The sequence below is a fragment of the Phaseolus vulgaris genome, chromosome 8 (assembly GCF_000499845.2).
Source record: "Phaseolus vulgaris cultivar G19833 chromosome 8, P. vulgaris v2.0, whole genome shotgun sequence".
Classification (NCBI taxonomy): Eukaryota; Viridiplantae; Streptophyta; class Magnoliopsida; order Fabales; family Fabaceae; genus Phaseolus; species Phaseolus vulgaris.
Window position 1 is genome coordinate 61,554,392 of NC_023752.2, and position 13,030 is coordinate 61,567,421.

The window sequence follows — 13,030 nt, forward strand, 5'->3', positions numbered from 1 at the left end:
TGAATTTAAAATATTGCAGTATAATAAATATATTTTAAAACTATAATCTCAAAATATATTTTAATTGTTTCTTTTTATTATGTTTATAGGAGATTTTAGAGAATGTTCTTTCCTTTTTTTTATTGTTTTTATTTTTTTAAAATTTTCAATGTAGTTATTTAAGCTATTTTTACATTTTTTTATTTTTTGATTTTTTTTCGCATTGGTCTAATCTTCATACTTTTTGTATTTTTTTAATTTTATACTATTCTTTTATGTGATAACACGTGTCTAAGATGATTTTATACAAAAATTAACAAATTTATAAATTAGTAAATTGATAAATTAACAAATTAGTAAAATATTAAGTTGATAAACTGGTAAAATATTAAACTATCTGTTAGGAGAATTCATTCCTTTAAAAAAAAATCATAAAATAAAAATCAATTTTAAGATAAAAAAATAATTAGTTACTATAATGACTAAATTAGAGATCATTTTTAGAGACTAAACAAATTTTGATTTCTAAATTAATTTTTATTATTGTTAAATGATTTTTAAATTGGTGTCTAATTATCAATCAAGGTTTTAGGTACCAAATTTAGAAGTTTGAGGTGTGATTTTGTTATTTGTGAAATTCTCTTTATAAAGATAAAGATATTTTAAATGGGAAAAGAGAATATGAAAAATATATTCTTACCTTCTTCTCTTCTTCTCTTTTTGATTGGATTTTCGAGGATGAAAATTTGGGAGTTGATTTTGAATAATGAATATTAAATTTTCAAGAGTTACCAAATGACAATATTGTTTGATTAAAAAGATAAAATAATAACACAATAATAAAATATTCACTTTTAATAGAATCACTCAACTAAGCATAAGATATAAGATAGAGACATAGCATAAAGAAGTTGAATCGAATTATTAGGATATTGTGGGTAAATTGTCAAACCATCCATCTTTATTGATAAAAGATGTAAAAGAAAAATCATTCATTTCTGAATAACTTAGTTTCTTCGTCCATGGTACACGCTTTGAACTATCAGCTCCTGGTCCTTTGCAATCAATCTCAGCATAAGTGGTGGTGCTCCTATAGTTTAATAACAAATTAATAAAAAATAATAAACTTTAAATATAAAATATTAATATCAATCCAAAACAGGGTTGTGAGGTCATGGATCGATCAAATTAATATATTATAAGAGTCTTATTCAAGAAATTAATGAAGATACCCGCAAAATCTTCATAAAGAATAGAATGCGAAATTGGCGGAAGGGCATGAGAGAAGTTTTCTATAAGAAAGAAGGGAGGTCGAAGTGGAAAAGGGACCAAAAATTAAAAACCATTGGTTTCGAATACCTTTAATGTTCTAGTTAATGATCATCTGTCTTGGCTAGAAGAATATAATTTCTAAATTTTTAAATAATATATATACAATCACAGACTCCACGATCGTAAATCCAACTCAGACTTGACTTGTAAACTCATAAAAGTTACATAAATGGACTTACGCATTGTCGGAAGCATTCCAAGCAACCCATCCTTCGGGAGTTATAATGGAATCAAAATAAGTTTGATGAAATATGACTCTAGAGTAGGCTCGCCATGCTCTTCCTAAATTCACTTTACCATTTCCTCTAATGGAACCTCCTTCAAATACAAAACCACCTGCATCATCGGATGAACTTCGTCCCTGAGCTGTAACAAAGCCTGGTAAATTTGGATCTCTCCCCACAACATCCATCAAACAATTCTACAAGGAAAAAAAAATACACAATGTTTCATTATTTTATTTTCATAATGAATTTAAAAAGTAAATATAAATTAGTGTAATTGACCTCATAATAAGATTGTGCTGAACCAAATATAAAATCGATTTCACCTTCAATGTAACAATCTTTATAGTAATGACGTCCATATGCATCAAATAAAGTGTCTTGATAACCTACAAAACTACAATTATAGAAGAAAGATTTGTCTCCATATATTCTTGCTGCAGTTGCTGGTTCGATTGGTTCACTTCCTACATCTTTCGGTTCATATATTGTATTCGCCAAATTATATGAGTTCTGCAAATCATAACAATACATTATATATAAAAGAATATTGAAGAACTATGAAAATAATTAATGGATCATTTATTTATATGTGCACCTTAAAAGTAATGCCACTTGCAACAACATTCGATGATGAAGAAGTGAATGTAGCGTTGTTATTTATTGAAGGGTGATCTGAGTAACTAATGGTTGTTGTTGAGCTACTCTCTCCTTCTAAAATTATGCATGGCTTTTCGTAGGGAATAGTAACCCTTTCTCTGCACAATTACAATATGAAAATCAAATTATACATTGTTATAGTGAATATATTTTAAAAAATGTGTACCAAATTCAAGAAAAAAAATCATTAAAATATTTTTCAACAAGTTTGTAGTACTTCAATATGGATGGAATAAAAGCAAAGATAAACAAAGAATCCTCCAATGAAGCTTACTCCATTAGGGTTTACATGCGAATTCTTACTATCAACATGCTGAATTGGATTTAGGATTTAGAATGAGAGTGATTCTTATGTATTGATTGTTTATTGTTTGATAAAAAAATTTGTTGATTTTGATGATGAAAGAAAAATGAAGAAATCTAGAGTGAGTTTATAGAAATAACATGTGTAAAAGAATCTTAAAAATAATGGATCTTACATGTATAAGCCAGGTTTTATATGAATCTTAACCCATTGATCATTGTTGCTTTTTACAGAATCAATGGCGGCTTGAACTGTTGTGAATGCTGCTTTGCCTTGTTGATCAACAACGATCGTTTGTGCAACACTCTTCCCACCACAGTCTGTGGCCTTACCATGACAAAACAAACAACTAAAGAACAAAATTAGAAGAAACCTCATCGTTCCAGAAAACATTTCCATGGTGGAATATCCCTCTTGAATGAATCTTCTTCTATGCATAAACACCCCTTTTATTACAAAAAGTTGTCGCCAAAACTTGGAAAAAAATATCTTATCTGTTTTACAACTTTAAGAAAATAAAAGAATATAATTAAATAATTATTAGATAAAAACTGAGAATCTCTTAAATTATTTTTCATTCCTAATTAATAACTTTCCCAGTAAAGTAAAATATTAAATATTATAGTGTGTTTGTTCGAAAGAAGACGAAGCAAGGATACAGTAATTAAAAGAATACAATGCTAGTTAAAAACTTTGAGCATAATTGATTCGAAAAAAACATATATTGAAAAAGTGTTGTTACAGAAAGAGCACGGACAATCCGTTGAAGTATTTAATATAGACAGAAATATCTTTCTTATATGTTAAAATCTTTTGTATGTAACTGGTATTGTTATCCGTTTTTTTCAATAAGAAATATTATTATTTTTATTTAAGATTGATTTTTTTTTATCTTTAATTCACGTTGATATTTTAATTCACTGATACGATATTAATAAATATAAATATCCGTAGACAATCTGTTGATAACAATATTTGATTTGGTTTATAACACCACAATCACATAAGTCAATAAGACTAAATTTTAATTTTTAAGTTTTTTCTTTATGATCAACAAGTGACCTACCTATTTCATAGTCAAGCTTGATCCATGACACCACAAGTCTAAATATAATTAATTGTTTATTTTTAATAATCTTTTTAATTATTTAACTATTTTTATTTTGAATTTGTTATATATCTTCATTTACTAAATTTGTAATGCATTAGAATGAATATATTAATAATGTAGTACACTATTTTTTAGGATTGATGATTATTAATTATTTATACTTTTAATAATATAAATATATAATATCTATATATTGCATAACATTGTACACAATTATGTGCTGTATATGGTTTGAAATATTTATGTTATATATATATTTGTATATATACTGTTGGTAATTAGAAAAGGTATTAGCATAGCTTATATGAGTTAAAAAGATAACCTAAGTATTATTCCATTGTCCCTAGGTGGCTATTATGTTTTTGTAAGATTTAAGTTTAATTGAAATATAACTTTTTTAAGGAATAAAGAATAAAAGGTTTGTAATAGAGTATTAGTTATTTTTTTTTTAAATATCTCTTTAAAATTTTTTTTTTTTTTAAATTTTCTTTAGGTTTGGACAAGAATATGAGTGTAGGTAGAACAATTAAAGTTGAGTTTTGGTTAGTGGTTGAATTCGCACTAAGGATCATTTTTTTTGTATTTTTTTTTCTCCACTTTTAGTAAAAGGGAAATGTTGTTAGATTAGGGATTGATAGTTGGTGAGTTTTGGTGAATTTTTAGAAGTGCCAAATAAAAATCTACCAGATATTTCAAAAATCATTACTTATAATAATTAGATATTACATAAATAAACATAGCAAACAAAATAACACAGAACATGGTTCATATTACAAAGAACAACATTTGTTCATCGTGTATACAAAAATTATTGGGATATTGTTGGTAAGTTGTCAAACCATCCATCATTGTTGATAAAAGATGCAAAAGAAAATTCTTTCAAATCTGAAGAATTTAATTTTTTCATCCACGAAACACGCTTTGAAGTGTTGGCTCCTGGTCCTCTACAGTCAACTTCAGAAAAAGTGGTCTTATTCCTACCATAGGTTAATAAAACTTAATTAAAAATAGAAAAAAATGCTTAAAATATAAAATATCAATACAAAATCAAAAGTACTCTTTTAGTAAAATCATGAAACAACATAATTCTCAATTTTCAAGTGACGCAAAAATTATGATGGTTATTTTCTAAGGCCTTTTCTGAGAGATATAAATTTTTTCTTGAAACAATTAAATGCTTGGTTATAGATCTCTTTAAAGTTATTTCTTTGGGAATTTCCTTCTTAGATTGGTGCTTGGAACCATAGGTATGCATGCTCTCGATTAAAAGAGGTTATTTTAAAGTGGCAAGATGGTGACTGGTATATTTGAGAGGAGCTAGTTTTTGAGGCAATAAAAATTGGTAGGGCTTTTTATGTGGTTTTGTTAGTGTTGGCAATTGAAGATATCTTGTGGAGTTTGTTGTGTACGGAGAGAAAAATGTTTATTCCTATGTTCTGTATAAAAGTTTGACTACTTTTTAAGTGAACCATATTTATTTATTTTTTCTTATCGGTAAAAAAATATATTTAAACTTACTCATTGCCGGTGGCTCTCCATGCAACCCATCCATGTGGAGTTATAATGGAAGAAAAATATGTTTCGTGAAATATGACTCTAGCGTAGGATCGCCATGCTCTTCCTAAATGCACTTGACCATTTCTTGTAATAGAGCCTCCTTCAAATACAAACCCACTAGGATCATCTAATGAATTTCGTCCATGAGCTGTGACAAAGCCTGCTAGCTTTGGAAATCTCCCTACAACATTGATTGAACAATTCTACAAGCCAAAAAATATATAAATGTTTCATTATTTTATTTTGAAATCGATTTTAAAAACTAATTAATGTAACTTACCCCATAATAAGATTGTCCATCACCAAATATAAAGTCAACTTCACCTTGAATGTAACAATCTTTGAAGAAATGACGTCCCGAATGATCATATAAAGTGTCTTGATAACCTACAAAACTACAATTATAGAAGAAATATTTATCTCCAGATAGTTTTACTGCATTTGCAGGTTCAATTTTGCTTCCCTCATCGTAAGATTCATATCTTCTGGTGGCCACATTATACGAGTTCTGTAGATAAATAACAATATATTAAAGATAAAGAATATTGAAGAAATATCAAAATGGTTGTTCTATCATTAATTTGTGTTTATCTTGAAAGTTTTTTTTTATTAACAAAGAATAAATAAAATGAGATATTTTAGGGGTGTTTGAATCCTTATACAGAAAGTGACCAAGGTCAATCTATCCAACATTTAATCTAGAAACATACTTCAAACTCTACAAACTACCAAAACAATTCTCAATTGAAAGATATGGTAACTTCACCTTGAAAGTAATGCCGCTTGCAATAATATTAGGTGGTAAAGAAGTGAACGTAGCATTATTGTTTATCGACTGGTGGTCCCGGTGACTAATGATTGTTGTTGCACTGCCCTCTCCTTCTAAAATTATGCAAGGTTTGTCTTGGGGAATAACAACACTTTCTCTGCATAGTCACATTCAAGAAAATAATCTCATATTAAGAAATGAACTTTAAGTCTAACTCAATCTCATAAAATAATTTTTCACCTACTTATATACTATAAAATGTTATAATCTCTAGTTGATGTGAGATTTTAACATTTTTGTTGATTAAATGTTTGAAGTTAGAAGAATATAATTTGAACTTACATGTATAAGCCTGCTTGTATATGAATCTTGACCCATTGATCATTGTTAGTTTTGACAGAATCAATGGCCTCTTGAACTGTTCTAAATGCTGCTTTGCCTTCTTTGCCAACAATGATCGTTTCTGTAACATTATTTCCACCACAGTCTGTGCCTTCACCAAGACAAAAGAAACAACTAATGAACAAGACTAGAAGAAAACTCATCATTTTAGAAAACAATTCCATGGGAGAATATTTGTTGAATAATCTTGTAAGCATAAACATGTCAGTTCTTTGTTTTATAGCTTCGAGAAAATAAAAGATAAAAAATAAAAAATAAAAAATAACTTAATCAATTAATCATTATTTAAAATATTTTTTTACGTCTAAATTATAATTTCCATGCATAATTAATAATTTCCCCATTAAAATATTAAATATTAGTGCATTTTTTTGAAAGGAGACGTGGATCAATGGATATCGGCACAAAAGTAATTAAATGAATGCACTTAACTAGTTTAAATAATCTGCTATATGGAAAAAAATCTAAATCCTATGATTAGACTCTTCACAGTCATTTTAGTTTTATTTTAATAAAAGGTTAATATTTTCATTTTCAATTTGTTAAACACTTTTATTTAGCTTTATATTTTTAAGATATTAATTGAGCATATATAACTTAAAAGCATAACATTAATTAGTATTGTAGCATAGTTCATCAGTGAGAATCATTATGTTTCAATGAATCATCACTAAATGAATGGTTTTGTGTAATAAGTTACAAGTGTTGAAATATTGCAATAGTTATGTCTTTTCAGAAATAAAAACATATGGAATATAATAAATTTATTTTATAATATAAAAACAATCACATCTATCACTTTTTCTTTTTTAGCGTTAAACCTATTTTATATTATACCATATTTAAAACATTAACATGGATTCTTTTATAAATGAGTTCGAATATTCCTAGTATTTCTAATTTGTTTATTTTTGTTGATTAAAAAAAGGTAGATTCATTTACATCAATTTTTACTATAAATGTAAATTATTATTATTGTACAATTCCTTCATATTTTTCATTTGTAAAATATCTTTTAATGTAATCATTCTAAGAGATTTATTAAATAAAAGCGATTTATAGAAAAACAAAAATATTCGTTCACTTGTTTTAGATAAAAAAATAATTATATTTAATATTTGGTACAATAAATAATATATATATATATATAATAATAATAGTAGGTTGGGATAGTAACAATTATGATAGTAATAATGTTTAAATAATAATAATAATAGTGATAATGATAACAATACAAAAGAAATAATATATATAATATAACTTAACAAATAATAAAATAATAAACTAATAACATAAATCAATAAGCTAATAAATTATAAGAAGTTAGTATTAGTAAATTAATAAATAAAAAGTTTAACTAATTAAAAATTATCAAATTTAAAATTTATTAAAGAAATATACTAATAAAATTAAATATTAAGAGATTAAAATATTCATAAATTAACGAATTAATAACTTACCAAAATAATTAATTAATGAATTGATAAAATAAGAAATTATTGATAAATTAAGAAGATAACAAGTTAATGAATTAAGAAATTAATAAATGATTAATAAAATAAAAAAGTGATATATAATAAATTAATAAATTAAATCTATGATACTTTTTTTTTTATAAAAAAAATAGTTTAAATTAAACGAAGAATTAAATAATTTTTGGTTTTTAAATTTATTTATATTATTGTTAAATAGTTTATAAATTTGTATCTAGATTCTAAATTTGGTACCAAGGTTTTAACTACCAATTATTTAAATTCTAAATTTGGTAGCAAACACTCTCGTTAGATACCAATTTAGAAACTATTTAACAATAATATAAACTAATTTAGAAATCAACAATTTTTTTAGTCTCTAGAATGATCTTTAATTTAGTCACTATAAGAACTAATTATTTTTTGTCTATAAAATTGGTTTCTATTCAATGATTTTCTGGTAGTGATAACACATAACATACTCTTGGAGAGTTACTATGGAAGAAAAACGGACGTATTGATCATCTTGAAATTTTAATTATATCACAACTGAAGGTTTAGTCGTGGGTAACTATGAAGGTACGTTTAACATGTTTTTCCTACTCAGATTAGTATCTTGAACCTCTGGTATGTATGAGGTCTATTAAAAATAATAAAAGGTAGAGGTATGTATAAGGGTCGAGGTATCCTTAAAATTTCTATTATTATTCTTTTTTTTTTCTGATAAAAAAAAACAATGAAAAAAACACATGTTGTAAGAATTATAATATAGAGTAAGCACCATACTCTTCTTAAATTCATTTTACCAACCTCTTTCAACAACAAAACCACATGAGTCATTTAATGAACTTTCTCCATTAGCCATCACGAAACCTAGTAAATTTGGATTTCTCCTCACAACATTAAGCCAACAGTTCTACGAGTGAGAAAACACCAAAAATATGTGTTACTATTTTATTTTTCGAAATGAATTTAAAAAATAAATAAAATATGGTGAAAAAAATAACAACAAGTCACCTCAGTCTTCTTTATTGTTTGCTTATCCTCTACTTCTAAAATTACACAAGACTTTTTTTATTGAAATAGAAGTCATTTAATAAAATTAAACACGATCATAGAAAAGTGAATATATTTTACAAAAATGTGCACTAATTTTAAGAAAAAAAATCACAGTTTAGCTATTAGATTAGTGATTAATTTAAAATTTAAAATAATTAATAATTAAAACTTTTATAAAATATTAAATATCAATTTAAAATTATTTTATAATTTTTTAATAATAATATAAACTACTTTAAATATTAATAATTTTTTATTTTATTAAATAGTATTTAATTTAGTTAATGTAATAATTAATTATTTTTTATGTATAAATTAGTTGATATTTAATTGTTTTTCTATAATTAATTATATGTATTTATAATCTTCTCTAATCATTAATGAAAGAAGAATGTTAGATTCGGTTGGCAATTCTTAAACGGATTTGATAAATGTTTTTTAATGAAATGGATATTATAATATCTTAAAAGTATAATATTGTGCCTAAATATCGACTGATGTTCTTATTCAATATATCAATATTTAATTTTCTTATCAAAAATACTAATGATGTATGAAAGTTAACTAAGAATAATTAATATTTTTCAACCTATAATTGTAGTAATACTTCTTTTTCTTAAAATTATGAAGATAGAAGAAAGAAATATTTTAGTATTTAAAAGGGGTTCTTATGCTTCTAAGAATCACTCAGCACATTAGCATGGAATGGTTTCATCATCTAATGACTTTCTTCCTGGTCTCGGTTACTTGTTCTTTCTTTTTCCTGAGTAAAGCCATAGACTGTGGAGGAAAACATATTTCAAACACCATCACTGTTAATCCAAATGGGAAAAAAGCTTTTAAAACAATTCAAGATGCCATTAATTCAGTAAAGAACAACAATGATAAATGGGTGAAGATTCACATCAAAGCTGGATTATACATGTAAGTTGAAATGATATTATTTATATATTACAGTTTTTGTTTGATCAATAAACATTAATTTATTAAGAAAATGCATGTTTAAAACATTATTCTTACAGCTGGATATATTATGAAAATGAACTTAAAATTGTTTGAGTTGATTGTTTATATCAACATCTCTCACACTTAGCATAATATCAGTTTGTCTTTTTGGAGTCAAATTCAAATACTTATATTTGTAGTTGTGAAAAGTTATATTAAAGTATGATTTTTTTGTTTCAACCTACTTTACTTTCTTTCACTTTGTTTAAAAGAAGATATAAAATAACATTCAAATGTATAATGGCGGGATAATATTTTTTTTAATTATCATGTTATTCTTAAAAATCTTTTATTAAAGTAATTATTTGGGTGCGAAAGCATCATTTTTCCTTGAATTATGCCTTATTATATGGATTGTGTCATATTTAGTTGTAGTCTTCATGGATCTACCCACTTATTTGTCATTTTGACCTATATTCTTCATAGATCTATCCACTTTTTCCTTTGTTTGAAAATATGAATGATAGAAAGTGTAACTTTGTTATTGACTGTTCATTTGATGTGATAACAGATGGTTGTTGGTATTTGGAATGTCAACCTAGTTCAGATGTCAAGTTGCATTGTGATGTCTAACATGAAATCTTTAATAAAAAAAACTTTGTTATTGATTGAACAACATTGACTTTTTCATTTTAAAAAAAAATCAACCATTCATAAAAAAAACTAGGGTATTAACTTTAGATGAGTATCTCTCATCTTTATCATTTCCAATTTTGATAAAGATGAAAAATCACACTCAATACAATGTGGTTCTACCAAGGAATGAAATAGTATCCATCATTAAAAAAAACTTATTTATGATAATAACATTGTTTTCACCTTTGTTTTAAAATCTTCCTTGTAGTTTTTTTCTTACATTTGAAACTAAATGAAATTCATTCTTGTAAACATGTATATATAGTTATTTCAAAACTATAATTGTGCAGAGAAAGACCTAAGATTCTCATAGAAAAGCCATGCATCATTTTACAAGGAGAAGGTAGTCAAAATACACTAGTAAGCTTTTCAGCCCACAATGGAACAAATGATAGTTCTACATTCATTTCATCACCACCAAATGTGATTATAACCGGCATAACTTTCAAGGTGAACTTTCACATGAACAAGTGATTTAGGGTTTATACTTCAAGCATTAATAATTTTTCAGTTTTCATTATCTCTAATATTGTTGTGTATCAACAGAACTTATATACTGGTTCACAAGCATTGGCAGCAAGTATATACGGAGACAAAACTTTCATCTACAAGTGTAGTTTTATGGGTTATCAAGATACTTTATATGATGCTAATGGACGTCATTACATAAAAGATTGTATTATTGAAGGTGAAATAGACTTTATTTTTGGTGATGGACAATCATATTATGAGGTAAATTACATTGATTACTTTTTAAATCTATTTTGAAAATAAAATAGTGAAACAATTATTTATGTGTTTTTTACTTGTAGAACTGTGACATCAAAGTTATAGGGAGAAACCCTAAAGTACCCGGCTATGTCACAGCTCAAGGACGAACTTCATCAAATGATTTAGGTGGTTTTGTATTTGAAGGAGGTTCTATTGGAGGAAAGGGTAAAGTGAATTTAGGAAGAGCATGGAGACCCTTTGCTAGGGTCATATTTCACAAAACATATTTTGATTCTGTTGTAACTCCTCAAGGATGGGTTGCTTGGACTGCCAGTGGCAATGAGTAAGTTTAAATAAATATACATTTACTAAAATAATGATAATTTTTTTACCATGTTTCACTACAAGAAAATCATTAAATAGAAATTAAATTTAGAGACTAAAAAATTATTTGTATCTAAAGTACTTTCTATTATTAATAAAAATTTATAAAATGATTTATAAATTGATATCTAAATTAGTTACCCAGTTTTAACTACTAATATTTTAGATTCTAAATTAGTCTCTAAAAGACCTAATGGAGACTAATTTAGAATATAAAGTAATAGTAGCTAAAATCTTGGTAGCTAATGGTTAGATACCAATTTAAAAATTACTTTATAAATTTTTACTAATAATATAAACTAGTTTAGATACCAATGAGTTTTTTAGTTTATAAAATGGTCTCTAATTTAGTCAAATAGTAACTCATTATTTTGGTTTTATAAGATTAGTTTCTATCTGATGATTTTCTTGTAGTGTTTATTTTACTCGAAAAACTATAAATTACATTATTTTGTGTTTTTTAATTAAAAAATGTGCATTTTATTAACTCATGACTAAATTGTTGTAGGAATAGAGTCACTTATGCTGAAGTGGACTGTAAGGGACCAGGAGCTGATTCTTCAAAGCGTGTTTCGTGGATGAAGAAACTAAGTTCTTCAGATCTAAAACTATTTTCTTTTCCAGTTTTTATCAATAATGATAGATGGTTTGATACCTTACCAACAATATCTTAATGATGTATTTTTTTTTTTTAAATTAGGTTAAGGTTATTGTATACTATACTTAGTTTTGTATACATAAATAAGTGTACTCATTTCTCATATGAAGCATCTTGTATACTTCAAATAAATAAAAGAGAATATTTTATATAAATCTTTGTGCTATCTTTTTATTCTTTTGTAAAACAATAATAATTTTTTGGTTTATAAAACTTAGAAAAACGTTTTCCCCAAGTATAAAAAAATGGGGCTTACTTATATTGAAATGCAGTGTCAATCAGATTATGTATTGATATTTCTTCAAACTGTTCAGACACTTAAACATATATTTTTCAGGAATAACAAAGTTACTTCTCATTCTTTATTTATTTTTTCTTAATCTGAATATTAAAGTGACAAAACAATTATATTGAAAACTATATAAAAACATAAATAATTCTCTTATAGCTAAAGTGAGAATAAAGAGACTTTACACTATCTAAAATTGTACACTACAAGAAAATCAATAAATACAAATTAATTTTAGAGACAAAAAATAATTAGTTACTATAGTGACTAAATTAGAGACTATTTTAGAGATTAAAAAAAATTATTGGTTTCTAAATTAGTTTCTATTATTGATAAATAGTTTATAAATTGGTATATAATTAGTTACCAAACTGTACAAGTTTCTTACAATATGTAGATGATGATATTTACACAGATGGATCTTCTATATATTACACAATGAAGTACCACATGAGTGGGTGTATAATAATCTAAATCT

The 13,030-nt window shown here is 25.6% G+C and overlaps 1 protein-coding gene and 1 long non-coding RNA gene across 2 annotated transcripts; one reads left to right on the forward strand and one right to left on the reverse strand.

Annotated features, from left to right (window-relative positions):
* Positions 1-875: 875 nt before the first annotated feature.
* On the reverse strand, positions 876-2,911 carry LOC137825446 (putative pectinesterase 10). Its single transcript, XM_068631113.1, has 5 exons — positions 2,675-2,911; positions 2,134-2,293; positions 1,803-2,048; positions 1,491-1,732; positions 876-1,069 (listed from the first exon to the last, which is right to left on the reverse strand). Exons 1-5 carry the CDS (start codon positions 2,896-2,898, stop codon positions 904-906), a joined length of 1,038 nt encoding a protein of 345 aa, XP_068487214.1. The 5' UTR covers positions 2,899-2,911; the 3' UTR covers positions 876-903.
* Positions 2,912-9,600: 6,689 nt separating this feature from the next.
* LOC137826359 (uncharacterized) lies at positions 9,601-11,236 on the forward strand. The gene is made up of 3 exons (XR_011083478.1): positions 9,601-9,793; positions 10,801-10,960; positions 11,057-11,236. It is a non-coding gene; the product is annotated as an uncharacterized lncRNA (long non-coding RNA).
* The last annotated feature ends 1,794 nt before the right edge of the window (positions 11,237-13,030 follow it).